The 27,960-nt window shown below is 55.2% G+C and overlaps 5 protein-coding genes across 5 annotated transcripts; 2 read left to right on the top strand and 3 right to left on the bottom strand.

Annotated features, from left to right (window-relative positions):
* Window positions 1-29: 29 nt before the first annotated feature.
* Window positions 30-3,032, top strand: BESB_079070 (calcium binding egf domain-containing protein; the record flags this gene model as incomplete). The annotated part of the gene is made up of 8 exons (XM_029366269.1): window positions 30-54; window positions 338-475; window positions 793-924; window positions 1,081-1,218; window positions 1,588-1,839; window positions 2,039-2,284; window positions 2,698-2,757; window positions 2,992-3,032. The coding sequence occupies 8 exons, from the start codon at window positions 30-32 to the stop codon at window positions 3,030-3,032; spliced, it is 1,032 nt and encodes a 343-aa protein (XP_029217700.1).
* Window positions 3,033-4,218: 1,186 nt separating this feature from the next.
* BESB_079060 (uncharacterized protein) lies at window positions 4,219-4,422 on the bottom strand (the record flags this gene model as incomplete). Its single annotated transcript, XM_029366268.1, has 1 exon — window positions 4,219-4,422. The coding sequence occupies one exon, from the start codon at window positions 4,420-4,422 to the stop codon at window positions 4,219-4,221; it is 204 nt and encodes a 67-aa protein (XP_029217699.1).
* A 2,554-nt stretch (window positions 4,423-6,976) lies between these two features.
* BESB_079050 (ATP-binding cassette G family transporter ABCG77) lies at window positions 6,977-8,884 on the bottom strand (the record flags this gene model as incomplete). Its single annotated transcript, XM_029366267.1, has 5 exons — window positions 6,977-7,030; window positions 7,308-7,535; window positions 8,007-8,208; window positions 8,537-8,605; window positions 8,787-8,884. 5 exons carry the CDS (start codon window positions 8,882-8,884, stop codon window positions 6,977-6,979), a joined length of 651 nt encoding a protein of 216 aa, XP_029217698.1.
* A 4,008-nt stretch (window positions 8,885-12,892) lies between these two features.
* Window positions 12,893-13,147, top strand: BESB_079040 (uncharacterized protein; the record flags this gene model as incomplete). The annotated part of the gene is made up of 1 exon (XM_029366266.1): window positions 12,893-13,147. The coding sequence occupies one exon, from the start codon at window positions 12,893-12,895 to the stop codon at window positions 13,145-13,147; it is 255 nt and encodes an 84-aa protein (XP_029217697.1).
* A 3,766-nt stretch (window positions 13,148-16,913) lies between these two features.
* On the bottom strand, window positions 16,914-23,573 carry BESB_079030 (uncharacterized protein; the record flags this gene model as incomplete). Its single annotated transcript, XM_029366265.1, has 13 exons — window positions 16,914-17,488; window positions 17,665-18,118; window positions 18,367-18,527; window positions 18,803-18,980; window positions 19,182-19,616; window positions 19,844-20,004; window positions 20,220-20,283; window positions 20,452-20,624; window positions 20,990-21,280; window positions 21,606-21,696; window positions 21,895-22,068; window positions 22,242-22,313; window positions 22,569-23,573. The coding sequence occupies 13 exons, from the start codon at window positions 23,571-23,573 to the stop codon at window positions 16,914-16,916; spliced, it is 3,834 nt and encodes a 1,277-aa protein (XP_029217696.1).
* Between the last annotated feature and the right edge of the window lie 4,387 nt (window positions 23,574-27,960).

The following is a 27,960-nucleotide window of genomic DNA, read 5'->3' as shown; positions in this document are numbered from 1 at the left end:
CTCTCGCGCTGCCGTGCCTCAGCAACGAGATGGGGGGCAACTCTAGTAAAACAGGTATGTCAGAGGTAATTAAAGCCGTTGAATTCAAAACGAAACGAGCGTGTTGCAGCGCCTCACAGCAGGTGCGAGTGCGGAGTAGCTCTTGAGGGTGGCCACGGTCGCCAACTGTGCTTTCCGCGTGGCTCTGGCGCAGCAGCAGGCCGCGATTTGTATATGCAAGGGAGGGTGACTTTTCTGTTGCCCGAGAGGCCATAGTTCCCTACACTGGTTGTCCTTTCGCGACGAGACTACGACATGAAGTCAACCGCAGACACTGTGCTGTCGGTGGCTTCTTCAGCATGTGAGGCCAATGGGTCCCAGCTGTGCTCTAAGGTCGCGCACGCAACCATGTGTGTGAGCATGGGCGGCGACTTCCAGTGCGCATGTACAAGTGGATACGTGCCAACAGGGAAAAACGCCGCAGCCACATGTGTAGGTAAGTGGTGTCTCCTGTGCTAAGGAGACGAAGGTGTCGTGATGCGGTACGTCTCGGACATGCTGCGTGAATTGACGTCAGATACAAATAAAGAAAATCATTACTTCAGGCAAGGGCTGAATCTCTTCATGGAGGTCCTTCCGATGTATAGCAATGCGATGTTGCCGGAAGGAGGCCGCTGCCACTTCACGTTGGTTGGGGGAGTTGGCGCTGCGTTCGCCTATGGGATGAATCTTATATATGATATTCTTTTTTATGTCTGGTAGTGTCCCCTTGTCGAATGAGGTGTGCTATGAACGTGTGATGTACTGCTGCAGATATAGACGAGTGTGAAACCGGTCTGCACACATGTGACAAGAAAATCAAGAATTCGGTTTGTCGGAACACTGATGGAAGCTATGAATGCGTCTGTGACATGTACCGAGAGTTGAGTGGAAACTCATGTGAAGGTAAGACCAGGCAACATGCTTCCGCCATTCTAGGCCACTCACTTTCGGTCAAGCGAAAAGCACGTGTATTTTTATTTCGTCCTTTTGATGGCTGTTCTCCGTCAAATGTCTTCCGGCCTGGTTGTGGCCCGTTGTTGTTTGTCCACTTGACCGCAGACATTAACGAGTGTCTCCAAAACAGGGGAGGCTGCGGCAACAACAGTGAATGCGTAAATCAAATTGGGGCCCCTGCTCTTTGTAAATGCTGGAGCGGATACACCGGCAACAATGACCAGCCTGGAACGGACTGCAAAGGTACGGCAGTCGTGAGCCTGTCTGCAATTGTCCCCGACCCTGCAGTGGCTCGCTCACACCCTGTCTGAGTCGTAATAGCTTACTCCGTGTCCTCCTCTTAACTCATAATTTCAACTTCACACGGACCGGGCGCCCCTGCGCACGATACCGAAGGTGCCTGTTTGCCAGGTGGCCGATGTCTTTGGACAGCGCAGCACAGTAGTCAGCCATTGCTTCTTGACCTCCACACAGCCGCAGCGAATCATTTACAGGGGGCCCCTTCATCTGCTGCGTTAACTTGGCCCGGGAGCAAGGCCGTGGCTCCCGAGGTTTGGACTACTCGTAATGCGTGAGCATATCGTGTAGTCTGATGTTGCTTTGTCTCCTCAGATATTGACGAGTGTGAGCTGATGCCGTGTTCTGCAAACGCGACATGTATCAACACTCCCGGATCCTACAGGTGCCAGTGTAACACTGGTTTTACTGAGGCTGGCGACAATCAGTGCGAGGCGATTGACTACTGCGGAACCGGTCAAAGCAGATGTGACCCTTACTTTGCCGACTGCGTTCAATCCAGTGGCGCATACACGTGCAAATGCAAGGAGTTTTTCACGGGCACAGGAACGGTCAACAACTGTATACGTACGTCTCAGATTCATGATCCAACACAACCCAGCTGCGATGCTTGCGTCTCATTGTATTCGATGTAGGAAAAGAAGCTGCGAGGTGGGATAGCTCGTACCATGTCGGAATGTGCACCCAAGGATGCTGAGTTGTATTCATCGTCCCAGGCAGCAGAATAATGTTCAAGGTCGGTGCAATACTTGTTGGGTTTCAACAGCGATTTCAGGGTATGAGGACCTCGCCTGCCAACTGCTAGGAGTCACGTGTACCTCCTACCAGCAGTGCGAAAAAGACAATCTGGGTTCTTACTCCTGCAAAGAAAAATCAACCTTGAAGCAGTTGTCGACCTTCTTCTCCGAAGGGGCAAGCTCAGACACCCCAATATGGGTGTGGCTCACGGTTGCTACCGGCGCCTTCGTCCTCTTCCTTCTTCTCTTTATTCTGACAAGTGAGCAGGTAGCCCGTAAGTGATCTGCCTTGTGTTGCTCTTCCAGACGGAGGCGGCGCATTGCAGTGTGTCTTATCTCCAAGCGCTTTCCGGCACATCCTTGTTATCGTCTGCGAAAGCTGACGTGCTTAAGGTCTTGCATTTGGGTACGTTACTCGCCATCTGGGAGCGTGGTACCAGAAGCCGCCAAGCGCATTGGCGTGTGCACGAGTTCGCGTCCAATGCCTCCGCCCCTGAAAAACGTTACATATGCGACGGGCGTCCGTACACAGCTAGGCCCCCCCCTCCCCCACTTGTTGTCTCCTTTCACCCCCGTAGCAACAGTGATTGTCTCGATGGTCGGCCTGGAAGAGGGCTAAGAGATTTCTTTTTTCGGTGCGATAAATCTGCGGTGCATGTGTGCGCGTGGGTGTGGTGTGCGAGTGCAGGACACTTCAGGAAAAAGAGTCGAGATGAGCCAGAGACAACAGTTTACGCCAACTACGGTCGTGAGTAGATGCCACTTCGCGTAGCTCACAGGGAGCATGCTACACACTTATCTAACGACCCCTTCCATCTTCACACGTAGCTGCTATCATCTTGAATCCTCTTCGTCATGCGCATACAGTGGTGAAGAACTACTCGCGACCTGATAAAGACTCGTATGTCACGGTAAAGGGCAGCGCTGTCATGGCAACCGTCACAGCACCTGTGGCGGTATGATGTGGGTGCTTTCGTCGCAGAAGGCGGGTACGGATATGGAGGCGTGGACTACTACGGGTAAAGGTCGTCTACGATGACGCGAGAAGCACTCTTATCCAGATGGATCCGGAGGCGACAGACCGCAATTGCGCCCAGGTATCATCTTTCTCAATTCCCCAGGTTCCAGGTCGCGCGTCCTGTTATTTAGACGTCATTGGACGGGACGATGCTTGTGCCTGCCTGTTCATGGTACACTGTCCAGCGCTGACTCCACCATAAGAACGATTTCTTAATAAGCGTATTGCATGCCGCAACGGTCGTGGACTTCTCTCGATCTTTCTGTGCTCAAGAAACCTTGAAGCCGGCTGCTGAATCCAGATTCACATCGTTTGAACGATATAGGCCGCAGTATCCAGTCTGCGTCCAACGTCCCCGGACTGCTTCTTTCACGGTACGAGGGCTCCTGGAAATCCCTTCGTTCTGCATAAATAGTTGGTGGAGGTGGCAGACTGCCGCACTTGCGTCCGTGAAGATCTGCACGCAGGTGCTGCACCGGAACCATATAGGAACTTTATACGTGCCCGTCGTTGTATTGTCCCCAAAGGAGGAAGGCACAATGCCGATGATAAATGGTGAGGATAGAGACTACTATATGGCACGACGGATCGTACGGTATCCAACTGAAGTCTATGTTATAAAGACTTTCGGTACCTTCTAGGGCGTCAAAGAGGTATGCCCCTCAGCGGCATCCGCCTACCCCGATAGCGTATGCATTTCGAGGATGAGCTCTCGTCACAGGCAGGGGCGCCATAAGGAGAAATTGAGACGCACAAACAAGCACACCTCATTTTAAAGGCCTCTGTCAGTCAACAAGAGAAAAACCAATCACTCAGACATCGCGGCCCCCAGGGCGGGGCAGGTCGCTAGTTTGAGAGACTTTTTGAGGACACCATAGCACATAACCTTTATTGCCAGCCATGTGCTTATCAATATCGCGGCACTGCATGCTGGAAACAGGGCTGTTGTGAACCTGTGCACAATCATCTCAGCGGTGATGGGCTCTCCCGGGCAAAAAGGGAAAGACGAAAACTAGGGGCACGACAGCGGCGAAGCCGAGTCCACTGTAGCAAGAGCGAAGTTCGTAACCGAGTAGTTCCGGAAAGACAGCCACCGAAGCCAGGAAATCCATGGGCCAAGCCTGTCTTGTGGAGCATAAAAACCGCTACTGATGCACGACGAGATGAGGATGACCGACAACATTAAACCGCCTAAGCGTGCGTCGTCCACCACGATGGCAGCAACCGGCTGGCCGATTGCTTGAGCCACGCAGACAAGCAACACCAGTTGACTCCAGAATGCCCGCCAACACAGAAACAGAGGATATACGCAGAAGTAGGCGTAAACCATCCTTCCGCGTTGCACTTCTCAGAGAATGTTCGAGAGGGCTTAAGTGCACTTGCGCACAGGGTCATGCAAATGAATAACTCAGGAAAAGACAACTTGCCGACGGGTCATGATAGCTACACTTTTCGGCATGCAACCTCTGAATAAATGAAGCTTGAACCATGGGCACCTTCCGTGTGCTCTTCGTTCCTTCCTGTATTGAATAGCAGCTATCAGGTTGAGGGAGACTACACAGAGTAGCGAGTTTGCGAAGACGCCCCATGAATCCTAGAGGTTGTCGTCAGTGAAATGTCCATATACAGAAATGTAGTTTTTACTCCATTTATTGTTTGTCCGTGTTAGGCGTTCCGCCGTGCTTGACTGACGCAAGCCGAGCTCCGTGCGTCTTCTGAACAGCTACTAATCGGCATCTCAGTCCCGAAACAAATGTCTGTTTTCCGTGCCATGCATGGCAGCGTTGCGGCCCATCTGGTGGATGTGTGCACGCCTCTGGTTGGTGAAGGGTATGGATTGAGTTTTGAAGCAGGAAGCGAGCGTCTCACCATAAAGATCGCGAACTTTGAAGGCAGGCCCACAAAGGGGTATACGATCGCCAGCCGGAGGGACGGGACGACGATATGGACGACGAGGTCGATTACTGTTTTTGCAAGAAGGTAGCACGATACGCGGTACGCTCTGCCGCTTCTTTCTCGGGAGGTAAAGACGCGCTCGGCAGGAAAAGAGTTAAACGCCATGTAGACAGAGCCGAAGCTGTAATACGCCGTAGCGAAGTACAGCAAACATGCAGTTAAAAAACAGAGATCACCTGCGTGGAACGCCACAAGCGGAGAGCACTGCAAGTAACGACACTGCACAGCAGTACGGAGACTAATCGTCTGACTGACGGTGGAAGCGGCATTTACTACGTGGGTGAAGACACGCACCGAACCTAAGCGCCCCAGCTATTCAACGTCTTACTGCTGCGTGCACAAACGCCGATTACAACTTTGTCGCGAAACATCAAAGCACGTGCAACCGACGAATCATGCTGTGCACAACCAGTCTACGGCAGCAGTTAACCGTAAGCCCGAGAGTTTACTTCCTGACCCATTCGGTCTGACAGTGTATCTTCCGAATACTCTCGACAGCTCTGGAAATACAAGGAGCCTACGATCGCCGATAACAGCCGCCTGTGCCAAGTCTAAAATGGTGCTCTTTTTTCTGAGTTCCTTTCGTATACCGCGGCAAATGATAACCCAAACCTGCTTCAAATAGTTAGGCTTCGATATCGTCATTTTGACTTTCACCTCGAACGAGAGAATCGATGCTTTGCCTGGAAATTTCCATTTCCTCACATCTGTTCTCCGCTGTGCGATGGAACTTCTGCCCTCAATTGCCGTCCGAATATCTGTCAGCGGAAGAGTGCCTTCGGAGAAATCCGCAGTTTTCTGAGGAAGCTGAGGAAGGCTTTCGGTCTAACTGTAGCTGTACAGATGAGCAGAGCTCCGGATCTCTTGATGTTCCATGTTTTCAGCTGTTCGCCAACCACGATCGTCCCCTGTATCGGGTCGCCTACCAGTTTCTTCTGGGGGTTTGAGGCAAGTGGCAATGAACAAAGCGTTCGCCCGTGCGAGCACTGGATGACGGTACGGTTCACGTCTTCTAAGGCTCTACGACCACCTCGGTACTGCACATCTCCCCTTGTCGTGTACTCATGCTAGACCAGTAGAAACCAAAGTTTGTTTCTGGCTCCTTCTCATCGCTGTTCTTCTCCAGGATCCGGTTACACACTACTGCGGCTGTCTGCGGGGCAAGTCGAACGTGCTGCTGCTCCAGGTCTTCGCACGGAGGAACCTTTTTGAGGACAGAATCCCCCTTCGACCGAATATCCAATGTCTCCAATTTGCGTCCACAAGTTGTCCAGGCTGAAGAACACTTTTGCTCTGATGGAGGTTCGAGGACATCATGAAGTCGCAACTGGAAGGCTGTTTTGTGCAGTCTGCAGTTGTACGCATCCAATAGAAAATCGAGGTCACAATCTCTATTTGCGTCGGCCGCACGTGAAGGCTCGCATGCTTCTGCAGTGCCTCTTGGCTCGCTATAACGCGACCAGAGCAGCGCTGCCCTCACCAATCCCTTTCTCTCACCACGAAGGGTTGATAGAGCTTTGCCACCCCCTGATTCTCGGGAATTACTGCCATCTTTTTGCTCTAACCTATTAGCGACGGGCCGAGTATCCTGTGCAGGCTCCGATGCATGCGGGTGCATCCAGCACGTTCGTCTTTCTCCTTTACTTCATAGTCTGAGTTCTGAGGACATAGGCGATTGAGGGATTCCGTTTTCGATGATCCGGTGAATGCCTGTCGCTGGAAGTCGAGGCGCTGCGGACAATTCGGTCGTCTTCAGGACAAAAGCATTGGCGACGGTACTTTCCTGTCTGCTCGCTCGGTCGCGGTGGTCCTGTCTTGCGCAGATACTAGATTTGTCGGCCGCTGAGGCGGTGGCCTTGACTGCCTGCCGTCGTTTGTTCGCTCCCACGTTTGCGCTTATGACGTGTATCACGTAGTCTGCGACATTCCAGCCTTCGGGACAGTGGAAGTTGAGAGATGCAACGTACGCGCCGACTTCGGATGACTTTCCTTGTTATACCATGAGGCCGTCTTTCAAAAAGACCACTCTGTCGAATCCCATGAAAACCTGTAGGCGCGAAAAAACTCCGCAGCTATATTCTGTAGGTGTACATCTTATCGGCGTGGAAGGTTGGGACATCATCCTGTTGGCATCTTTGGCTCTTTCGCATCTTTTCAAAACCACTGGGGGATTAATCATCTACGGAAAGAGACTAGGTGGCTGCGGGACCTCGTCATCTCACTCTGTGGTAGGCTGCCTTCAGAGCGCGCAGGTGTCCTCAGGATCCCACCCATTACTTTGATTTGGGAGTTTTTGTAAGGGGTGAGGGGTTCCGGTGGCTTACGTCACTTTTCGGCTGATGTATGTTGCAAACGGTCGTGCATCTCCGAGACCTCGTCGGTTGTTTTAGCATGCCGAGCAGCGCCGCCGATATCGAGGCATCGAGCCCACTTGTGGGCTCATCGAGCAAGAAAGGCGACCGATGAAACAGTTGATTTGCAATGTTCAGCCGCTCCAGCTCGCCTCCAGAGAGCCCCGACAAAAGGCGCTTCCGGCATGAGTCCCCCTGCACCTGAGAGCGTAGCAGAAAAGCCACGCTTTCCCGATCACACGAAGCAAACGACTCAATGGATTTGATGTTTCGTTCCGAAAAGCGCCGGGGCGTGCTCGTCTCCACGTTGATATGGTTGTGTGAGAAACTTGCGAAGGAAAGGATCATGGAGGGTGCTTCGACAACGTTATTTTTGCAGTGACACCAACCACCGTTGACCCATTGCGCAGGCGTCTGTACAGTCCACCTCAAATGATGTTTCAGACTTGCCTGCAGTGGAAGCGACCCGATAGCTACTGTCCCCCTCCACGTAACGCGCAGAGTTACAGTACGAATGACGTTTAGCGATGCCAAACAACAGTCCATCAGTGGTTTTTTGGAAGAGGAAAAAAGATGGAGCTGTGGATGAAGACTTAATATAGCTTTATGTTCAGTCCGAACGACACTTGTGAGCTCCTTCAGAACCTACTTGTTTAGTTTCATGGCATTTACTACTTCTTTAACCCTGGCCTTCTTTTCCTCAAAACTGATTCTGCCTCCCACACGCAGTCTGGCTGTGTATATCACTGTCTCTTGGACTGTTGAGTTGGCGAAGAAATGTTCTTGCTGCATGACGTAGCCAACGATTTTCTTCATTCGGCCTGAGGCCGGCGCTCTATTGACTTCGATGAGCCCGGAGACGCTTTTTGTTAACCTGCCGCAAAAAACAGACAGAAAGGTGCTCTTCCCGGCTCCCGAAGGACCGAGGATCCCCACAATCTCCCATAGTGCAAAATAGCCACTGAGGCCGAACTAAATTTGCCGAGGATGTACAACTGAAGTTTGAGAGTCAGCTTTTGGTGTAGTATCGCAGACACTATCTATGTATGCTGCTCGATCTGTCTTCGGTGGACAATCTATGATCTTAGCTATGGGTTGCATTTCTATTCTAGGTTCCTTAGTATGGGCACGCGGTCGTGCCGCTAGCGTGGAACCCGGAGTTGCCCGAAGCTGAGGAGGCCCTGTGGAAACGCATTCCTCACCCATTTTTTTTAGCAGTACCGTGCAAGTCGTTGGGGAGGAGTATAGTTGAGGTTTGTGAAGCGGACGAACTGCAGCAAGCACACAGCAAGGAGCACACGACCTTTATACAGCGTAAGACGGTCCTTCTCGGAAGATGGATATCAGTACTGGTTCTCACTGCCGAGCAATTCGAACGTCCCCGCATGGGCATTGAGCCGACGGTTCACTGCTTTTGGACGCTTGCACAGGCAACACGTGTCCACAGCACACGTGTCCACAGCACATGACGCTACATTGTACGCTTGGGCTGTTGCTTGCAAACCTGCATGACCTTTGATGTGTACACACAACGTGCACAGATCATTCATCGGAAGCGCCAGAGGGCACATCAGCGAAATGGTGTTCTCGCATATGAACCACTACTATGTCCTAGGGCGGTGCGGCAGAACCTTCAGCGGCAATACGTTTCCGGAGGGGCAACGCTGAAATCGAATTCCTGCACTTCCCCCTTTTCTCGGTCAGTTCCCTTCTTTTACCACCTGTAGCCTTTCGTCGCGTTTTTCGCCCTGAAAGTCTCGGACGTGGTCAGAACTATGTTCGTCGTCACAGTTTGTTACCGGAGCCAAGGCCTGGTCCTCCCCTGACCTGCCGGCAGCCATGCAGTGCTGATTCACCCTCTTCTCAGGCCCGAGTAACCGGGGTCGGCGCTTTTACCTCCCGGAGGCGGCCTCTCATGGCTGCATGTTGTAGATAATAACTGGCATGGTAGGATCCCACTGTGCTCTGTAACAGTTGTAGTTTCCCTGTGTAGCGCCACTTGCACAATATTTGCCCATGGCCAGTCATCACGAGATGCCGTGGCATATTCAAGAACCCCTCCACTGGAAGAAACGAGGTGGTGTACAGTCACAACTGACCCGCTGCAGAGACAGACAGGTTCTGCCTCATTTTCAGTAGAACGAGTGCAGGCCATGGGGACGACCGGTCGCCGGAAAATCGACGTCTCTGACAGGACACCGCCTTCTAGGCTGAGTATACCACCAACGGATCCGCTTCCCCGCCTTACAGTGGAGCTCTACGCACGGGTCCACCCGACTAAGGCGTGACCTCCGGTCTGCTTGCTGGTGGTAGCAGTGAATTGGGAAGCCTCGAAAAGAGACAGCAATCGCTTCCCCAGATGACGAGGCGACGGCGCATCTCACACACATGCAAATTACGAGAAATCCGTAATGCCTAGGGCAGGCAACAACATACATAATGCAGAAAACCACGGGAAAAAAGCGATATATACCTTTTGACCCATGGGAAGCGGACTGCAGCTGTCCCACCGGCCATGTGTGCCCGGTTGCGTCCGACCGCTAGAGCGTCTAACCGTACGGAAGCTCGTCTGAATGGGTGCACTACGGAGTAGTTCAAGCAAAGTAGCTTACACGTGCCCAAATTGAGGGTTGAGATATCCATTGATACGCCAAAGCTTTGTCAACTGCGCGGAACAGTAGTTTCAACATTTCCTTGAAAGTCGTCTGCGCATGCCTACGATCAACTACGGCCCCGGGGTACGGCAGTTCAATGTCATATGACTTCTGAGTGGACAATATACCGTTTGGCGGGATACATGGAACACCACAGCGATTAAAGAACACACAGCTGTTAGTTGGGTCCTTGCAGGCGGAGCTCGTGGGGATTGTGTTAGACACGGTTTTCAGGCTTGGCGTGTGCGCCGCCTCCTAGAAACACTCGGCTGAGCTCTGCGGAGTGTTCAAGCGCTTGTCCAAAAAAGGCGCCGAACGGCGTGCGTGCCCTCTATGGACGAGCGCTTGTGGCAGATGGAATGCTCATGATCCTCAGAGCCTCCCGCATACCGTACAGCCTGCGCCGCGCCAGACTAAAGCCAGAAGCATAAAACATGCGTGCAGAAGCCACACGTACGAGGCACTTGGCTTGTGCCCGCAAGAAAGTACTCCTACAGAACAGATTCGACAAACAAGGCACCAGTTCCATTTCGCGTCTGGGAGCGTTACTCAGCACTCGACGTTTTGTCACCCCTCACCGTCCCCCACCCTTCACATATTGAAAGAGCATTAGAGAGAAGTCTGAAGATCCAATGCTTCTGCAAAGATGGCGCCTCAGCGCTGTTACTGCGCCAGCGAAGGGTGCCATGTTACTCCTCTGCCACCATCAGTGCTCGGCTGCGGCTACCAACGAAACCGGTCGCTTCCACCGAGGAGTACTAGGCTTCGAATGCAAGCCAGGGTGCTTTCTGCCCTCCTCTTTTGGGAGATTCGGCCTTCGTGTGGTTAGCATGGACCGAACGCTCTGCCGGAATCTAGGGAAGCGAGACAGTGGCTGGCTCTTAAAGAGGAGCGGATCCTTGCCCACGGAAAGGAAGAGACAGGTAACTTTGTTGACAGGGGGCCCCACCACAGCCACAAGTTCAGTCCACAAGGATGGGCAGCAGCTCCAATGCAATGCCTCATGCCAAACAAGTGGACCTCAGTCACGGGATGTACACATCGTGCAACCTCGCCTGAGCGATAGTGTACACCAAGGCGTTGCAGAAAGCGGCATCCAGATCACCACAACTCTGTCGAGCGACGTTAACGGCATTCCTCGTACGCGGCAGCACTCGCTTGTTCCACGGACACGGTTCACCCAGCTTGCAGACAGATGTAGGACTGTGCCCGTTACGCGTGCCGCTGTAGCCTCTGTATGCGAGAGACGCAGCGCATGTCTCAACCGGTCCCTTACGCAAGTCTGGCGCGCATCACCTAGGTTTAGCGAGGACGGGGGCCCCCGAGAAACCTATCTGTACGGCTTTGCTGGTCCTCAGGACACAGCACAAAGAGTGGACCGCATGATACGCACACCGCCTATGACACTTCAACCTGGTTTTCTTGCTACCAGAACCCCCTCCAGCGGCCCACGTGAGGAGGACGAAGGACAAACTTCTTCCTGGTGATGGGGCACACTACGAAAGCGTCCTGCTACCACCATTCATCGTCACTCCTATGCAGAGCGTTGCAAAGGGCCGCCGCAGGCGGCGATGGCGTCCGCACCCTGCAGTCCTATCGCCACGGATCCAGTTTCGGAGCAATATGACTCTATATATGTCTGCTTCCTCTACGCTGTGGCGCCGCTTCGCTATCTTGGGAAGGCGCGTTCACTGTCTTTCCTATTGAGGCATCCTTCATGCAGCCTTGTGCAGTCTTTAGGGTTACGGCCCGAAGACAGGTGGCATGCTCGGTCTCGGTGCTCTAGACGTCGTGAAAACTTCTTGTGCAGAGGTGGCTGTCGCTTTCTGTAGCTCAAATACGCGTGACTAGACGTGGCTAGGGAATGCTGACCGGCGGACACTTTCATAAATGCAGTAGCTCAGTCCCGCGGTTGAGGAGTGTCATAAATTTTTTTATGTCTTGGTGACAGAAGCAGCAGTGGAGCAGCGTTCCTCCCCAGCTGAAAACAACCCCTGCAAGTCAGTTTTCGCTGCCCACATTCGCCCCGCCGTCTTCTTCCCCGCTTGACAATCCCGCTCACCCCCGCCGCGGTGCGAGCGAAGACGGCCCGCGCGGGGTGATGAGCGGCTGGTACGCAAGACGGCGGAGACGACATATCAGTTCTTTTCGTTATCGGTTTTTCGTTTCTCCAGTGTCGCGCCCAGGCAAGCCAACCAAGAACGTGAATCACGTTTTACACACTTTCCGGCATATTTTCTGCTTCCCTTAAGACTAGCTTTTCCCGCCGAGTCTCTAAAAAGGGTGAGTCGAAAACCGCCCGTCCAAGGAACCTAGATGGGGGAAGACGGGGGGAGGGGGACGGTGCAGACCCCCAAGGAAGAACTGTCGTCTTTCGTGCGAACTCGGCAGCCGAGTGCACGAAACGGGCAGGCCTTTGCGCGTGATGTGGTCTAGACACAGTTGAGTAGTTAAGAGGCACTTTTTGAAGCTGTCATCGCTGCGAATCCGTCTTGGTTTCCGTACCCAACTCTCGTCTGTCTTGCTAAATAGACAAGTGCGGTGTACCCGGGGGGAATCGCAGGATGCCGGATGTAGACGCACTCCTCACAAATCGCGAGACCGTCGCCTCTCGCTCGTGGTAGATATTTTCCTCTATCTGCATTTGAAGTAGGAGTGCCGCGACCGTCTGCGTGGATGGAACCCACGCGCTGAGAATGTGCGTGACTGGGATTGTTCCAAGTTCAGCATTTGCATAAGCTATCCGATTCAGTACGTATCCTGTTCCTAGAATTTTTGGACGCGTTCCTTGTATTTACTCTAACCATCCGCAGGCTGTACCCGGACAGGACGGCAGAGTGCCACGCCAGCGCAGCCGCATCCATAAACTTTTTTCTGTGTCTGTGGTTTACCAGCACAGTCAAGATGGCAGCCCGTCCCAAGTCGAAGCCTGCGAAGAAGGCTCCCAGCAAGCCCGCCATCAAGAAGGCGGCTGCCCCCAAGAAAAACACTCCAGCTGCTCCCAAGAAGGCGGCGCCCGCTGCTTCATCGGCCACCATGAAAAAGGGGAAGAAGGTGGTCGCCAAGAAGACTGTTGCTAAGAAGGCGGCGCCGAAGAAGGCCAAGGCCACCACCAAGACAGGAACGAAGAAGGCGTCCAAGTGCAAGAGCCGTAAATAAGCGTGCGTGAATAAAAGTGGGAATCGTCAGACACGCCCTACCAGTCAAGACATGGTTCTGCCTCCGGTGACGCAGTACTTTTGTCACTTTCGTAGACTCCTGGCTTGTTGACCTCGGATGCCGGCGATGCGAAGGGGAGTTGCCTATTTCCTATCTGCTGTGCTCGAGGACGCGAGAGATGCGACACGCGGGATTGAATAAGGACGGATATTCTGTCGCGCGAAGAGGGGCAGCCATGCACAGCCTCTTCGCTCTGACTCCTTGTCAAAAGTGCACCTTTCTGTGGGCCGATCAACGAAGATGGACCGACATTGGCAATCTGTTTTCCGCGATAGTTGTTTCTGGGCAACCGTTCTCTGCAGTAGTTCCGCTGAAAAGAACGGTTTTCTTCCCTTTAGGCTTCTCTAGAAGCCACCAAGGAAATGACGCGATCGAAAATGGCGATTCCCAGTCCTACGATTTCCATTTTTTTTAGCCTCTGGCCACGTGTCTATAGTCGGTTAACCCCGTGCGGTGTGAACTGGTACCTGTCAACACGATGTGTTTTTTATCGTGCGTAAAATGCTCGAGTGCCCTATGAAAGAAGTCCGTGGAGTTCCACCACTGCGACCTGAATTCCAGTGCCCGTTTGGTTGCGAGTCCAGAGTAGTACGTGCCGACAGCACTTCGCTCCAGAGAGATGAACGCACAAATGCATCGTTGCACTACACGTCCCTATTGCGTAAGAGAGAGGGGATCGGCATGTCTTAGAAACCTCTCCGGGCAGATCGTTTTAGAGAATGCATGCTGTCCTGTGCCTACGGAGTAGCTGAACTTCGTTTTCACGGCGTCCGAGCATCCCAGAAAGGTGCTGTCATGTCAGAAATCGTTTTTAGCCTTCATGCTCTGCTGTGAACCGAACCGGGTCCACTTTAAGTTAGAACTGTGATCTGGGGTATATATGACCCATTTTGGCTGTGGCGCATCTCTTGTCGACTTGAAATACAGTTGGTGCAGAGCTGTTCACGTCGCCTCACTTCTAGGCGCGTCAGGGACTCTGCATCCAGGTTTCCCGAAGGGATGACATTTTAGCAACGCGCTGGGTTCTTTGATGGCGCAGTAATAAGCGATCTTTCAACTAGAGGGAAATCGCATTGCTCTGAGGATGCAGCCATGCCCAGCACAGGGCCCTGAACCTATGATCGCTACACCTATTGTAAGCCAGAGTCCTACACAGTACGGTGTCCGCACGGATGTAGAAAGGCGTGCACGTCTGCAGAGGATGCGCACCAGTGCAAACCCGTGGCCGCCGGTCAGGTGTTTCCAATCGAACGATCGCGAGTCCTGCCAGCGACATCTAAGCCGCCAGGTGCTCGCTCAGTGCTGAAGCGCTGCACGCCTTTTGAGTGCTGTCAAGACTTCTTCTGTAGCGCTTCGCTCCAGTTCGGGGGTTTTCGCTCCGCAGTCATTCTGTATGCTAAAGCCCTTCTGGGGTCTCCATGTTAGCCGTCGAACCGGTGCACGATGCCGCTCACGTGCTGATAAGACGCACAGAAATGATGGCTGCAGGTCATGATCCTCCGTCCGCTGCAGAAACGAACGCAATCGTCCAAGCAGCTGTCTTAACGTCTGCGGGGGCTGTTGGAAGACTCATGAATTTGGAGCTTTCGGATCACTCCCACGAACTCCGGACACCTTGTATCCGCAGCCGAAGTGTATCGCAAGTCCGTGACCCCTTCAAACCGACACAGGAAGCCGCGACTAACGTGCGTAAGGATGGGACTGCCTTCACCTTCGCACAGTCAGACTGTCACCCTGCAGAGGTGTGACACACTACGAAAAAAACTAATCCCTTCGTTTCCGATGGTTCTCAGGCGGGAGCTCGACGATTTTCACTTTTCACTGCCACGCAGTACCTGACGCGCGCGTCTTGGGCTACGGCGCTACAGATGCTTGTCTCCTTGCGGAAGACGAGCATGCGTTTGCGATAAGGGTCTCCACCCCCCTTGCCGTTTCTTAACGTTACGACGGCGTCTCCAGCTGTTCTCGCTGCGTAGGAACCGTATATACAGGAAATGCCAGGCCGCCAGTGAGACAGCGCTCTGGAGATTCAAATTTGCCTGCTGCATACCGCTCGTCCGTCATGCGCCGGCGTAGAAGACCTCGAAGTGCGTGCTAGGGCAGCTTGCAAGCGAAAAAGGCTTCACATTAGAAAAATGGATGAATGGATACCCCAAAATTGCTCATGATCGCGCGGCGACTTAAGCGAATTTGCCCTCTGCGACTTCCGCGGTGCTGTCGCGTACTGCTAGATTCAGTACACCACGTGCTCGCCTCCGCGTGGTGCGGCTACTTCCGCGTCCTCTGACCGGTTTGAATATGCTCTCAGGGCAACTTTGTGCGAACTAGACGGTCGCCTGCGCGGCGGAGCTCTTTTTTCCGTACAGGATTGACAAAATGAGCTTTGTTTTCAACCAGGCGACGCCGAGTTCCACACCACAATGCCTTCACCCGTGTGGGTTGAAATATAAATACGCGAAACGCCCGCGAAGGAGCTATTAAAAATGATCACACACCCTAGACTCCGGCGAAAAGAAAAGCCAGCGAGACAAGCGGAACTAGCGAGGAAGACTGATCACCTTCGAGAGACCCTGGTGCGTCATCATCCTTTGCGTCGGTTGTCTCCGTTCTTTATCGCAAATGCGTGACGCACCTCAGGATCTTGGAAACCCTCGCTTCGAACGCCAGCACGTCTTGTCTCTCACATCGAACTGGAGGCCTTCCGAGAGAGCGACCAGTTCTTTAAAAACAGGATGATCACGAGTCATGCTACGCACGCAGACATGTTTTAAAAAGATGGAACGCGCAGCCCTTCTTCTCCAGGCCTGTATCTCTCGCCACACACATCCTCCGCGCCTCGCTACACGGCTCACATACGCGCCGCTCACAAAGACACACCTACATGCGAAGCGACCCGAAGAATACATGCGTCCACGATTCCACATTCCCTGAGCAACAACAGGACTGAACCCCGTGGCGAGGCAAGAAGCGCACGAAACCCGCCTCACATCGTCAGAGGCGCAGGCAAATCCCAGCGCTCGCGCACGCGAGATGCCGTCCCCCCAGGGGCCACGAAGTCTCCACGGCGGGACTTCCCGCAGCCTGCTTTCTCTCCGCCACCTGAACACCTTCCGCACGACTCTGCGCGAGTTCGTGTACGCTTTCTTTGCGTCTCCCGCTGAATTCTCGATTCAGCTGCCGCGCCTCACATTCTTGGCGCCCGACGACCGGTGCGCTGCCTTGAACCGGCTCCTAGAACCCCACGCTGACCGAGAAGGAGTAAACCCTGTACGTTTCGCTCGCGCCTTTTGCGCGCACTGCATGCACATCTGCATTCCACGACCCGCCTCAGTATACCTGACACGAATACATGCACTCTGATCGAGCACCGTCGCCCTGCAACTCGAATCGAGGTGAAAGGCGCGCCCGCGCGGCTCCGGTCTCGGCTCGAGCCGCGGGTCTTTGCCCGTCTTCGAGGCCTGCACACGCCGGCACCTGGCGTCCTCTACGCGAACGTGAGAAGAGAAAACGCGCCTCCTCATCCACACCACGAGACGCGACATTTGCACGTAAAGTCAGACGTCGAAGGTCGGGGGTGCGGATGTCCTTCAGCACAGGGCACTGATGAGCCTGAACCTGTGACTGTATCCCTCTGTCTCCATCATTAGCGGCGCGTGTCCGCGCCAAGACTCGCTTTGCTGAATCGTTTGACTCGGCACTCTCTCGCTCAGCATCCTGCGCCGAGTGTCTTCGCGCGCCGGTACACGACAGACGTCGTTGTTTTAGTCGTCACTGCGCCGCTGCTGACAAGCGACGGTCGCGCCGTGTGCATCGTCGAGAGCAGAGAGACGCTACTCGCGTGACTCCCGAGCGAACGCTGCGTAAGCATGGAGCCCTGCGAGACTAACGACGTCTGCGAACGCGTCAACGCCGACGTGGGGAGTGGCGGCAACGCCGTGCTGACCGCGCCCGAGCTCACCGGCACCGCACAGGCCTCGGTCGGGGTCGGAGTCGCTCGCGTCGCTGTGTAGCTGGCGACGGACGAGCCCGATCTGCAGAGGGCTGGGCGCGACGCTGAGGACAGCACCGTGGCGCCAGAGTTGGAAGGCAGAGCGAAGCAGCATTTTGACAGTTCATCGGCAGACTGAGAAGTGGTTAGGCGCGTCGAGGTTGCAGAGTAGGCGCATATCGCCGCAAACGCCGCTGAATACGACTCGTTAGCGCCAGCTGTTGAGGAGGCCCTTGCGGCTTGAGAAATCGGGGAGGGACCTGAATCTTGAGGCGACGGCGGCTCGCCCGTTCCTGCACAAACGCACGGGACAGATATCGAAAGAAAGGTGAATAGAACGCGGCAGCGACAGATTTTGATCGCAGGCACCTCACGGCTGAATAAAGGCTCTGACCGTGCACATCGTCTCTCGTTCCCTCCGCCGGCGAAGAAGGCACATCACGGCGTAGGATGCTGCCCAGTCGCGCACCTTGGGATGTCTCGCTGCCTTCTGGCGCGAGGACGGAGTCGCTGTTGGAGTATCTAAGCCGTCGGCTCCGGCCGTCGGCTGCCTTGACAATGTAAGTGCAGCCCGCGTTGCCGCCGGTGGTCACCGTCGAATACGACGCGGCGCGCGAACTGAAAGACACACCTGCCGCGGTGTTTGCCCGCACGTACACGGCGGAATTCGAGGCCACCGCGCGTACTGACCCCGGGGGACGGCGCGCGGAGGTGGTGGACTGACCCTGCTGAGCCTGCGTTTGAGTCGTGGAGCGCGGGGGGACGCCCATGGCAGGGAGGTGCGTGACGCGCGAGTAGAACTTGAGGAGCGCGAGCGGCGCCGCGGGATGCAAGCGGTAGGGCGCGAAGCAGTTCTCGAGCAGCGTCATCTCGCTCTGACCAGACAAAATAGTCGCGTGCGTCTCGCCCGGCATCTTGTCAAACTGAACACACAGAGAGAGAGGCACCATCGTCGCGGGGAGATCGTGGAGCTTCCTGCCGCTCGTCTTCTCTCCTTCCCTTTCAAGGAAACTGACGCGGATACAGAAGGGCCTCGGAAAGCCCCGACTTCGCGCGCGACCCTCGGTGCATGGACGACTACGCGAAGCAGGCCGACGTGACGCACAAGGCGCAAAAACGCCGCGCTGTCGCCGCAAAAGCAGTGCGGCTACCCCTGTCCTGCTTCGCTCACCTTGAGGGGAATGTGGGACATGTTGTACGCAGAGCGGAGGGACTTGGCGAGGGAAAAGAGCTCGTACCCCATCGTCCACGGAATCACGTTGTCGTGGTCTCCGTGCTGGATATACAACCGGAAGTTCCGGAAGACGTCCGCTTGCGAGGTCGATTGGATTTCTGCAAAGCCGTGCGACAGACAAAGAAGCCAATCGCATGCACGTGTCTATACACCCACCCGAGGAACCGAGCTGTCGCCCACATACACCCCAGACACACATAGGTAGATAAATATGTAAATGTGTTTACACGGTACAGAGTATACATCTGCAATCGAGTATACGTAGATATATATACATATATGGACACACACACACCCTTGTAGAAACAACGACTCGCATGCATATACGTGTCATAAAAGGGGCACTCTGCAGTTTGGACTTTCGGGGCCTTACTGTACATGGACTCGAAGAGGCGCTTCATAGAGACTTCGTTGTCCCAGTTGATTTGGCGACTGACGAGGGCGCTCGCGGCTCGACTGATGAGCCCGCCGCCTCCAACTGTCGCGGCTGCAACGCGCCCAGCCATTGCCTGGATGGATGTGAAGGGCGCCAGCAGCACGAGGCGGTTGATCTAAAAAAAAAAATCTCGGAAAAGGCATGCATAGGGCGGTTTAGAATCTAGAGAAGGAACCAAACCCGAGGAGGTTGCGTGAAACCAGGAAAAAACGCGAAAAAAAGCAGGCGGAGCAACACATACACACAAACGCACACTCCCCCCCCCCCCTCCCCCCCCACCCGCTTCCTCTCTATCTTTCCCTTTCCCGGTGCTCACCCCGAGGCGCAGACCCTGTGTTTTCTGCGGTTCACTGGCGAACTCGGTGTCGAGCGGGACGACGTGCGGCCTTCCGTTCTCCTCGAACATGGTCAGGTTGCAGGTGTCTCTGAAGGTTAGGTTCGAGTCGTCGAACGAGATGCCTGAGTGGACTTTGCCGTTGTTCCCGCTCGGCGGCCGCTCGTCCCACTTGGCGGCCTTCAGCTTCTCTTCCCAGGCCTGTGAGGCAGTGGCGATCCGCCCAGAGGCGCCGAAGGATGCGTTCGAGTCCGCCCGTGCTGGCTGCGCGCGCGCAACGTCCTTCGCGATGCATTCAGCTAGGTCCGCCGCCAGCGACAGCGCAACTGCGCACCCCAACGAGTAGCCGAGGATGTTCACCACGATGTCGTCTTCCTCGTGGTGCTCTACGAGCTCCATCAACGCGTGCTTCACGGCCTAAAAAAGAGAAAATCGAAGAAAACGGGGGTGACGTGCCACAACAAAGACTGATTTGCAACGCCGGCCGCGCAGGCGACCGCCTCGCGCGCAGCTGACTGCCTTCTCTGCCTATTTCTTGTTGCCTTGCTTCGCGCTTCGTCCCTCTCCTCGTCGCTCCACAGCGCGCGTGTGCGCCACGTCCTCCCCCCCTTCTCTCCCCTTACCGCGCCGCGTGGCTTTCTCACCTGAAGCACGTTGCTGCGGATAGTGTCGGGCGAAGGGTGTCCCGAGGAGTTGCCGTAGCCCGGAATGTCAACCATCAGGAAAGACACGCGGTACTTCTTTTCCTCCTCGACTCCCTTCGTGTCGTAGATGAAGGGACCAAACGGAGAGAAGGAGCGCGGGCCTAGCGATGCACACGCCCCAACGCACCTCCACGTACGTGTGATGACGCCTCCAGGTGCAGCAACAGAAGAACAGGAACCGCCTCAGACCGGATACCCTTCGAAAAATCGCCCACGCGTGCAAAACCAGACGAGCGAACGCGTCAATCCGCGGGTCTCTGCCCTCCCCCCGCGCGTACGTTCACCGACGAACTGCCCGGAGGCACGGCGGACTCACCGTTTGTGCTCTGTGGCGCTGCGCCGGCCGCGTCCACAGTTTGGTCCTGCGCGGGGTTTCTTCCCTGCGAAAAAACGACAGAGAGGGAGAGAGGGAGGATGCAGGACGAGCGTCGCGCGCGCAGGCGGCTTCCGCCACGCGACAGGCTAGCGACGCGTGGATCGCGCCTTCTCAGAGACAAAGTGCCTCCCTCTGCTGCAGCCTCGCGCCGCCTCGTCCCTCGACGACTCACCGCAGAGTGGTACTGGTGATACTGACCCTGACCGGAAGCGCGGTTCGCCCCCCAGAAGCGAGCGCCCATCGCACCCTCCTTCGTGGGCGCCGTCGCCTCGCCGGGGCCCTCAACGAACTCGCCCGGCGGAATCTCGGACGCAAAGCGAAGAAACTTCCACGTCAACACAATGCCTGAGAGGAAAACCACACGCGCGGGGAGCCAGACAGGACCGCATTCCAGGAACCCGCGAGACGCCCGACGCCAGCCGAAGGGGAGGAAGAAGCTGAGTTGAGGAGCGTTGAAGCTCCGCTACGCACGGAGACGGACGACCTCGCTCACCCCTCCTCCCCCCGCACGCGAGAAAAAATAGGCGAGCGCGAGCGCAAAAGAAAATTCACACCCAAAAAAAGGAGACACACGCGAGAACCCCACGGAAGGGCACAGAGACACTCTTTCATCGCTGGCCTCTGCGGAGAGAAAAGGAAGAAGCCGCTGCATGCACACAGCGAGACTCCGGGCCGCCTCCCCCCTCTTGGAGGTCAGTTCTCGCACTCACCATCTAGCGCTTGCATATCTTTGCCAGACAAAAAGACCCAAAGATGCAGAGGCAATTTCTTCTTCGCATTCTGCGCGTGCGCCACGGCCTGCGTGCCGTAGAGTGGATGCGCAGCCTTGCTTCGAAAGCGGAAGTGCTGCGCGTTCGTCTCCTCGGAGCCCTCGGGCGGGGCGAACGGCAAAACGAGCGGATTCGCAGGCTGCATAGTCTCAACCGTCCCCTTCTTCCGCACCTCGCGCTTCCAGGCGCCGCGCGCGAGCCAGCTGTCGTCGCTCGTGTAGCACTGAATGCCTGACAGCCGGCAAATACGCCAAAACGCAGTCGAGACACGTCACACAACAGTCTCAAAACACCCACGCCGACAGAATCTGGAGAAACGCGGACATTCCGAGTAGCAGATATCTGAAGCAGCAGCTGGACCGAGAGATCCTGCAACGCACACGCCCTTAACTCTACTCCGCGAGAGGGCACAAACACGTAGAAAAACCCTAAATCCCTAAAAGCGACACTGGTGAACGACCCACGCGACACAGAGAGAGCGAACGCAAACGACAAACACGGAGAAAACTTGGCGGGGCAACACAAAAACAGGAACAGAAAAGCAGAAAAAACTCACATGCGGCCGTCGAGTAGTCGTGCGGAGTGACAGGCGGCACGAGGTAGGCGTGATACACATAGGCGGGATTCTGATGCGCGGAGTTCCGGTCCTGAAAAAAAAACCCAAAGTGCAGCGCAACGCCACAATCTGGAAAAACGCCTACACTCGTGAGGTCTCACCACCGCAGGAGCCTGTCACCTGCGTTCCTTTTTTTCTGCGACTCCGCACGCGTCTCACCGAAGCAAAAAAATTCCGCATCGCTGAGAAGCGCAACAAGCCTGTCACTCTCCCCTCTCTCTCGACGTACCACAAAAACGATATCGGTGATGTTGGAGATGTAGTTTTCGAGGCCGGCGCGCATGACAACATAGTTTTCCTTGAAAAGAGGAGTGGCCCCGTACGACCGCGGGTTGTAGCAGAGAAGCTCCTGCCAGGACACCCGCCAATTGCTCAACTTAGTCGGCGCAGACTCCATGCGCAACTGCAACAAAACAACACAGATCCGCCCACACGAACGCGCTGGGATACAGGGAAAAAAGCACATACATGCAAAGAAGGAACGGACGGTGGTTCCCAGTGCCCCAGAGAGATGTAGGAACACCCGACGCTGCTTTACAACCGCTTTCTTTCTTGGATCTTCGCCTCTCCACGTACCGCAGGAACTTGGATTCCCTGACCGCCCGGGCAGCGGTACTTGTAGAGAAGATTAGGAGCGAGAGGGCCAGTCTGGAAAAAAAGAAAGAGGAGACAGCACAGACCGACTACAACGGATGCAGGCGCCAGTTGATGATCTATCTCAAAGGTCGAAACACAATAAAGGCACACAGAAAATGCACACGAACCCACACACCGACGCTCTATGAGTCGTTGGTGCAGACAGCTACACCGCACCCGCAGACGTGCGCACTTCTCGACTTGCGTCCCCACACGTGAGCGACAGTTTGCATCGCGCTCGCTTCCTGCTGCTGCGTGTTCTCTTACAGGTTTGGTTGGAATTTCCCGTCGCGCGAGAGCCGCGGGACAGGCTCTGACGAATCGAGGTTTCTTTTTCATTTGCCTCGGTTTCTGCTGTGTACGTACAGCTGCCGCGTCTGCCGACACGGCCGGCGCCGGCGGCGCGGCTTCTGCTTTCGCCTCTGCGGCGAACGACGCAGTTCTCTGAACTGCCGCCGTCTCTGCGCTTCGCACGCTCTGCGCGCTGGGGAACGAGGACTGCGACTGGAAACTCGGGAGGACGTGTGAGACCGCCGAGTTTGGGGACGCGCTCTGCGCCGACGCGCCAGAGAGAGGCAGCGTCGCCAGCGAGGCTGAGCGGCCCAAATGAGGCGCCGCAGAGGAACTCGGTGTCGAAGCGGAGTTTGAGGTGGTCGTCGCCTGGCGGAAGGAGGAGAACGACATGGAGGCCGCGGGCCGCGACGGCGCGGAGGCGGCGCTCTGGAGGGCGAGGAAGGGGTTTCGAGTTGACTGGCACTGGAATCGGCCCTGCATCAGGATGTCCGAGGAGGAGACACCTGGCCGCGCCGTCTGCGGAGGCTCTGCGGGCGAGACGGACGTCAGCGAAGACGAAGCGACGGACTCCGCTGAGAACCGCTCAACTTCTGCCTGCGTCGCCTGCGCCCAGGCCTCCTCGGCGACGCGGCCGCGCGGCGCCGCGGCCGCGCGCGGCTCCGGGCCCGTCGTGGAGCCGCATTCGGCATCGGAGTGGTCGGCGGACGACGGCACGGAGGCGAGGCACTCGGTGGACGCCAGACTCACTTCCTCCAGAGACAAAGTCGACGAGTAGAGCTCGCTCTTCTTCACGGGCGAGCCCCCAAAGTCGGGCAGGAAAGACTTCTCTGCGTCCGCCGGAGATCGCGCAGCCTCCTCCGTGAACGGCGCTCGCGCCGCGCGCCGGAGCACGTTCCTGCGCAGGGCGCCTTGGTCTGGAGAGGCCACGGCGCGACCGCCGCGGCGGGAGCTGCTCCCACGAGCCGCCGACGCGAGCATGATGGAAAAAGTAAAAACAAAGAGGACGCCGACGGCGAGGAGGAAAAGCGCGCGCCGACTGCGGAAAAGACGATGATGAAGAAAGAAGTGAAAAACCCTGGAGAGCTCAAAAACGGCGTGGGTTGACTCGATCCAAGAGTTCAAATGGGACGGGGCGGAGGATGGAGGACGTGGAGTGAAACAGGAAACCAAAATGATGGAACAAGGAAGAACGATATCCCGAATCGCGAGAAAGAATACAGTGGATATCTGATACACAGGCAGATGGGTGCAGAGAGAAAACACGATCCGCAGGAAAAACGTTCAAAAATGCATATCAGGAAAAACGCTGCAGTCGTCTGTACATATCCCTTAAACAGGAAGCAATGACTTTACAAGGACGAGACGCGTACGTATACATACAAGGATATACTTATGGATGAAGATCTATCTATTTATGCACGTATACGTATGCGATGCTGCACTGCACGGGATTACAAGCTAAATCGGGATGTTCAAATGAGTTCAATACGTCAGCAAATAGCTTCAAATCGCCAGTGCGGACACAGAAGTCTGTATAAAATGTCTGTGCGCCTAGGCATGGGAATACGAGTCCTCGGGTAGTGCTGACGGCTGTACATACCAAAAAAAAAAACATGGAAACCTGGATCAGAGAAGACGCTGTGAAATGTGCGTGTCAGCCTGAGACGGCTTCGCTGCTTCTCCGCGTCCTATACACACGATATACGATTTGCAGGGCTGTACAGGGTCTGTATGTGAGTACACACAAATGGCGTGCAAAGCATTCACAGGGAAGAAATCTAGCTACACTACGTGCGAAATCATAGGCCGCCCGTAAGTTCTGTTCAGTCGGTGCCTTCTTGTCAAATGGAGGGAGTTCTTTGCTTCTGTGGCTAAAGAAAAACGCGTCAAATGCGACTACAAGAGCCAAACATCGAGTTGAACTCAAAAAACAGACCTAACGTTCCAAGAACGCTTCCAAGCCTCTCTCCCCAGCCCCTATGATGTTTAGGGCTTGCTTAAAACGCTTCGGGCAGGAGGAAAGAACGAACTTAGAGAACGAGACGAACCATACGAAGCGTTCAGCTGAGCACGGCTTTGTGTGTTTGCCCCAGGGGTCTGGCAGAACTATTACTCAACATCCAGCGGACGCGTATTCCTGTACAGAGACCTCTCGGAGAAGAGAGCGCGAATGAAATAGGGCTTCCTAGACCCGAGGACGTCCAAGTGGCGTCAACTGCGTGGCGTCTACATCTGAAATAAACAGCGGACGCGACGACGAATGACGCAGAAGATGCCAGGAACCCGATCAGCGGCAGTCGCGTACGAGTCCCGTCTGACCGGCAAAATAGATTTGACGGTCGCGCAGAGTCCCGCTACTTGAGGACAGGGTCGCCGACTGGACGATATCTCTAGGCGAGCGTTCAGGCGGTGCGTCCAGCGAGAAAATGCGCAGAAAACAAGAAAAATGACGAGCGCAGCGACGATTCAGCTCCGCATCAACCCTGGTGTACATCCAACGCAACCCGACTGTGGGAAGTCAACCCTGTGTCTCCCGCATAACGCGCATTGCTCGATCTTTTCTTGGCGTGTCTGCGTGATGCGGGCCGAGTTTCCCTCAGCGGACGAGGCCGATGTCTTCGGAGTCTGGAGGGGGGAGGGAAGAGGAAGCGGGTCTGCCAGAATCTGAGGCTTTTAGAGAATAGTGCTCACCGGTAGGATGCGCGTGCAGAAGCAGGTTTTCCCGGAAAAACGCGCCAAGCACAGCCGCACCTTGTCATACCGTGACGCGCGCTGACGATAAAACGAGACTTTTCCCACACAGCAGCTGTCCGTCCCGTGCGACGCACTGGGTGCAAGAAAGTCGCTCTTCGGCTGCCAGGCAGCTGCTCAGGGCGAGCGCGCACCACCGCTCGGGGGTTCGAGCAACAAGTTCAGCGCGAAAAGTTGCAGTTCCGCCCGAGTGCGCGGCGCTCTGGTTTTTCTGCCAGGAAATCGATGAGCTCCCCAGGCGGATCATTCGGTTTACGCGTAGAAACTCCGCCGGAACAACGTCTAGAACGCAATAGAACCCTTAGACATACGACACTGTGACCCCTGAACACCTCCGGCGGCGCCGCACGCGAATAAAACCAGACACAGCACCCTCTCGCACCCTCGCCGTTGGCGCACAACACGAAAAGAGGACGGGCGCACAAGTTTCTGCAGATTGCGTTCCGTTCTGGCAAACGAAACCTGAGATGTCCCCGACAAGAAATCCGGCTCTCAGAACCCGCCGGAACCGCGTCGCAGTGTCGAACCTGACTCACCAGAATTACCGCTTGCCCGTGTTCACCGTGACGCCATCTCGCGGGTGGGACCTGTCCCTTGCCCCAGTTTCTGGGGAAATTCGTAGCCCTGGGCAGTTTAAGAGAGAGAAGGGGGGGGGACGTCAGGTACGCAGATGCTGAGCCACACGTAGCCATTCTTTGCCAGCGAAATCCACCTCGGGAGTGTTTTAACTTCGCTGCCATCGGGACGCCTCGCAGGCAGTTGGACTCGCATGAAGCTCTCTTCCTTGCCGGTGTTGCACACGGATACTTGCCTGTGTGTACCCTGAAGTCCTGCACCTCCCTTTCGAGGCAACGGAGGCTGCACATGCCGCTCCAGGTACCAGGCGGCGCGCATCCCCAGCGCGGCAGCGAGTGACGAGGCGGTTGCAGACGCACTCGTTCCTCCAGAACAAACAAGACCCTTTGCCTGCCGTGTGAACTTGTGGCGAAAGGCAGAGAAGTGGCATCCAGCGGTATCTAGTGTTTGACAGCCCCTGCAGAGCGCACTGACCACATCCGGACGCACCGTACTCCGAGAAGTAGTCATATATATATATATATATATATATATACATCTATATGCACGCGTACACATACATATATATATATATATATATATATATATATATATATATATATACATAGACATGTAGGAATGGTTAGCCAGCATATTTTGTGTCACTCTCGCAGCAGCTCAGTGAAGTCAGACTTGCGAGTTCGACAGCCGTGTGCATGATGCATGTCTTTCGAACAGCGCACCCCGAAGGGTCGGTTCGTGTATCTGCCTGCAGCCCAGCGTAGGGTAGTCTGCAACTATCTGCTTGGGATATACGACAGAAGCTGTGTAAGGCTGCCGCAGATGCACGCTGAATCGGCTCGAAGGCGCCCGAAGTTTTCTGTGTGTTGCCGCGAGCGCAGCGGCACACCCAGACATCAGCTCACTCGCCCCTGCCTTGGCGTTACAGGCGTCTGAAGAAAAACTTCCCGCTGCTCCCGACACACGCGGGGGCGACGCAAGGTTTTGATAAATGTGAAATTGTGTTTAGAGTTTCGCTAGGCGCCTCACAGACCAGACGGCATTTGCCAAACACGACACTCTCCATTTCCCTTTGGCCCGACAAGCCTCAAGAACAGCTCGTTAACGAGTTCTTTCGTAAATCATCACAGATGCTACGCAGCGCCCCAGCGCCAACATGGCCGCAAAAGCCCTTTTCCAAATAGACTCCATGGAAAACCTGACCCCACTTGCGGGACTTTCGAACGAAACATCACCGCCAGGAAGTGAACCAGGGGCTCCTATTTGTGGACAGTCTCTCTAAAAAGCGCACATCCACACCGCCCAAGACGCCAAATCTATCCTACACAGACGCACACTCGACGTCTACTTGCTTATAAATAGATATATATATACATATGTGTATATGTGTGTGGGGAGCGCCTCTGAATATGTGCATTCGTTAAACACACAGACACCGACCTATGTGATTCACAAGGCACCACGTCTGTGTTCCTGCGCCTGAGCACTCTCACAACGGCCTAGCGTACGCTTCCCTCGCTTCCTTCGCTGCGTACGTACATCATGCTCTTCTATTGGCCTCTCTTCATAACGCACAGACCCCCGTGCACGCCGTCAGCACCTATACATGCGTATATACATATATATATGTAGATGCATGTGAGTACACATAAAACCGGATAGACGGCCGCATCTCCAGACAAACTGAAGACCAGCAGGCAGCCTCGCGGCCCCGGAGACGCACATTCAAAAAAGGCTTCAGAACGCCAGCACATGCACGCGAACAAGAATGCATGCGTGGCGTAGGCTCTCCACAAGATACACATCTCTACATACACCAACATATATATTTATACACATATATATATGCACATCGTGACTCGTGGAGACAGCCAGGGTCCGGGCGATTTGGTTTCGAGCTTGAAGGAGGGCGTTTCGCTGGCGACTGCGAGACTCGCGAAGGCCCGCGAGAGAGCCCCGGGAGCAGGAGACAGCTGTCGGCGATCATCGTGTCCACGGCGCGGCGACCCAAGCCTTTTCAGTTTTGAGCGTGTCTTTT

This window comes from Besnoitia besnoiti, chromosome VII (genome assembly GCF_002563875.1).
Source record: "Besnoitia besnoiti strain Bb-Ger1 chromosome VII, whole genome shotgun sequence".
Classification (NCBI taxonomy): Eukaryota; Apicomplexa; class Conoidasida; order Eucoccidiorida; family Sarcocystidae; genus Besnoitia; species Besnoitia besnoiti.
This window is presented reverse-complemented; position numbering and strand designations above follow the sequence as displayed.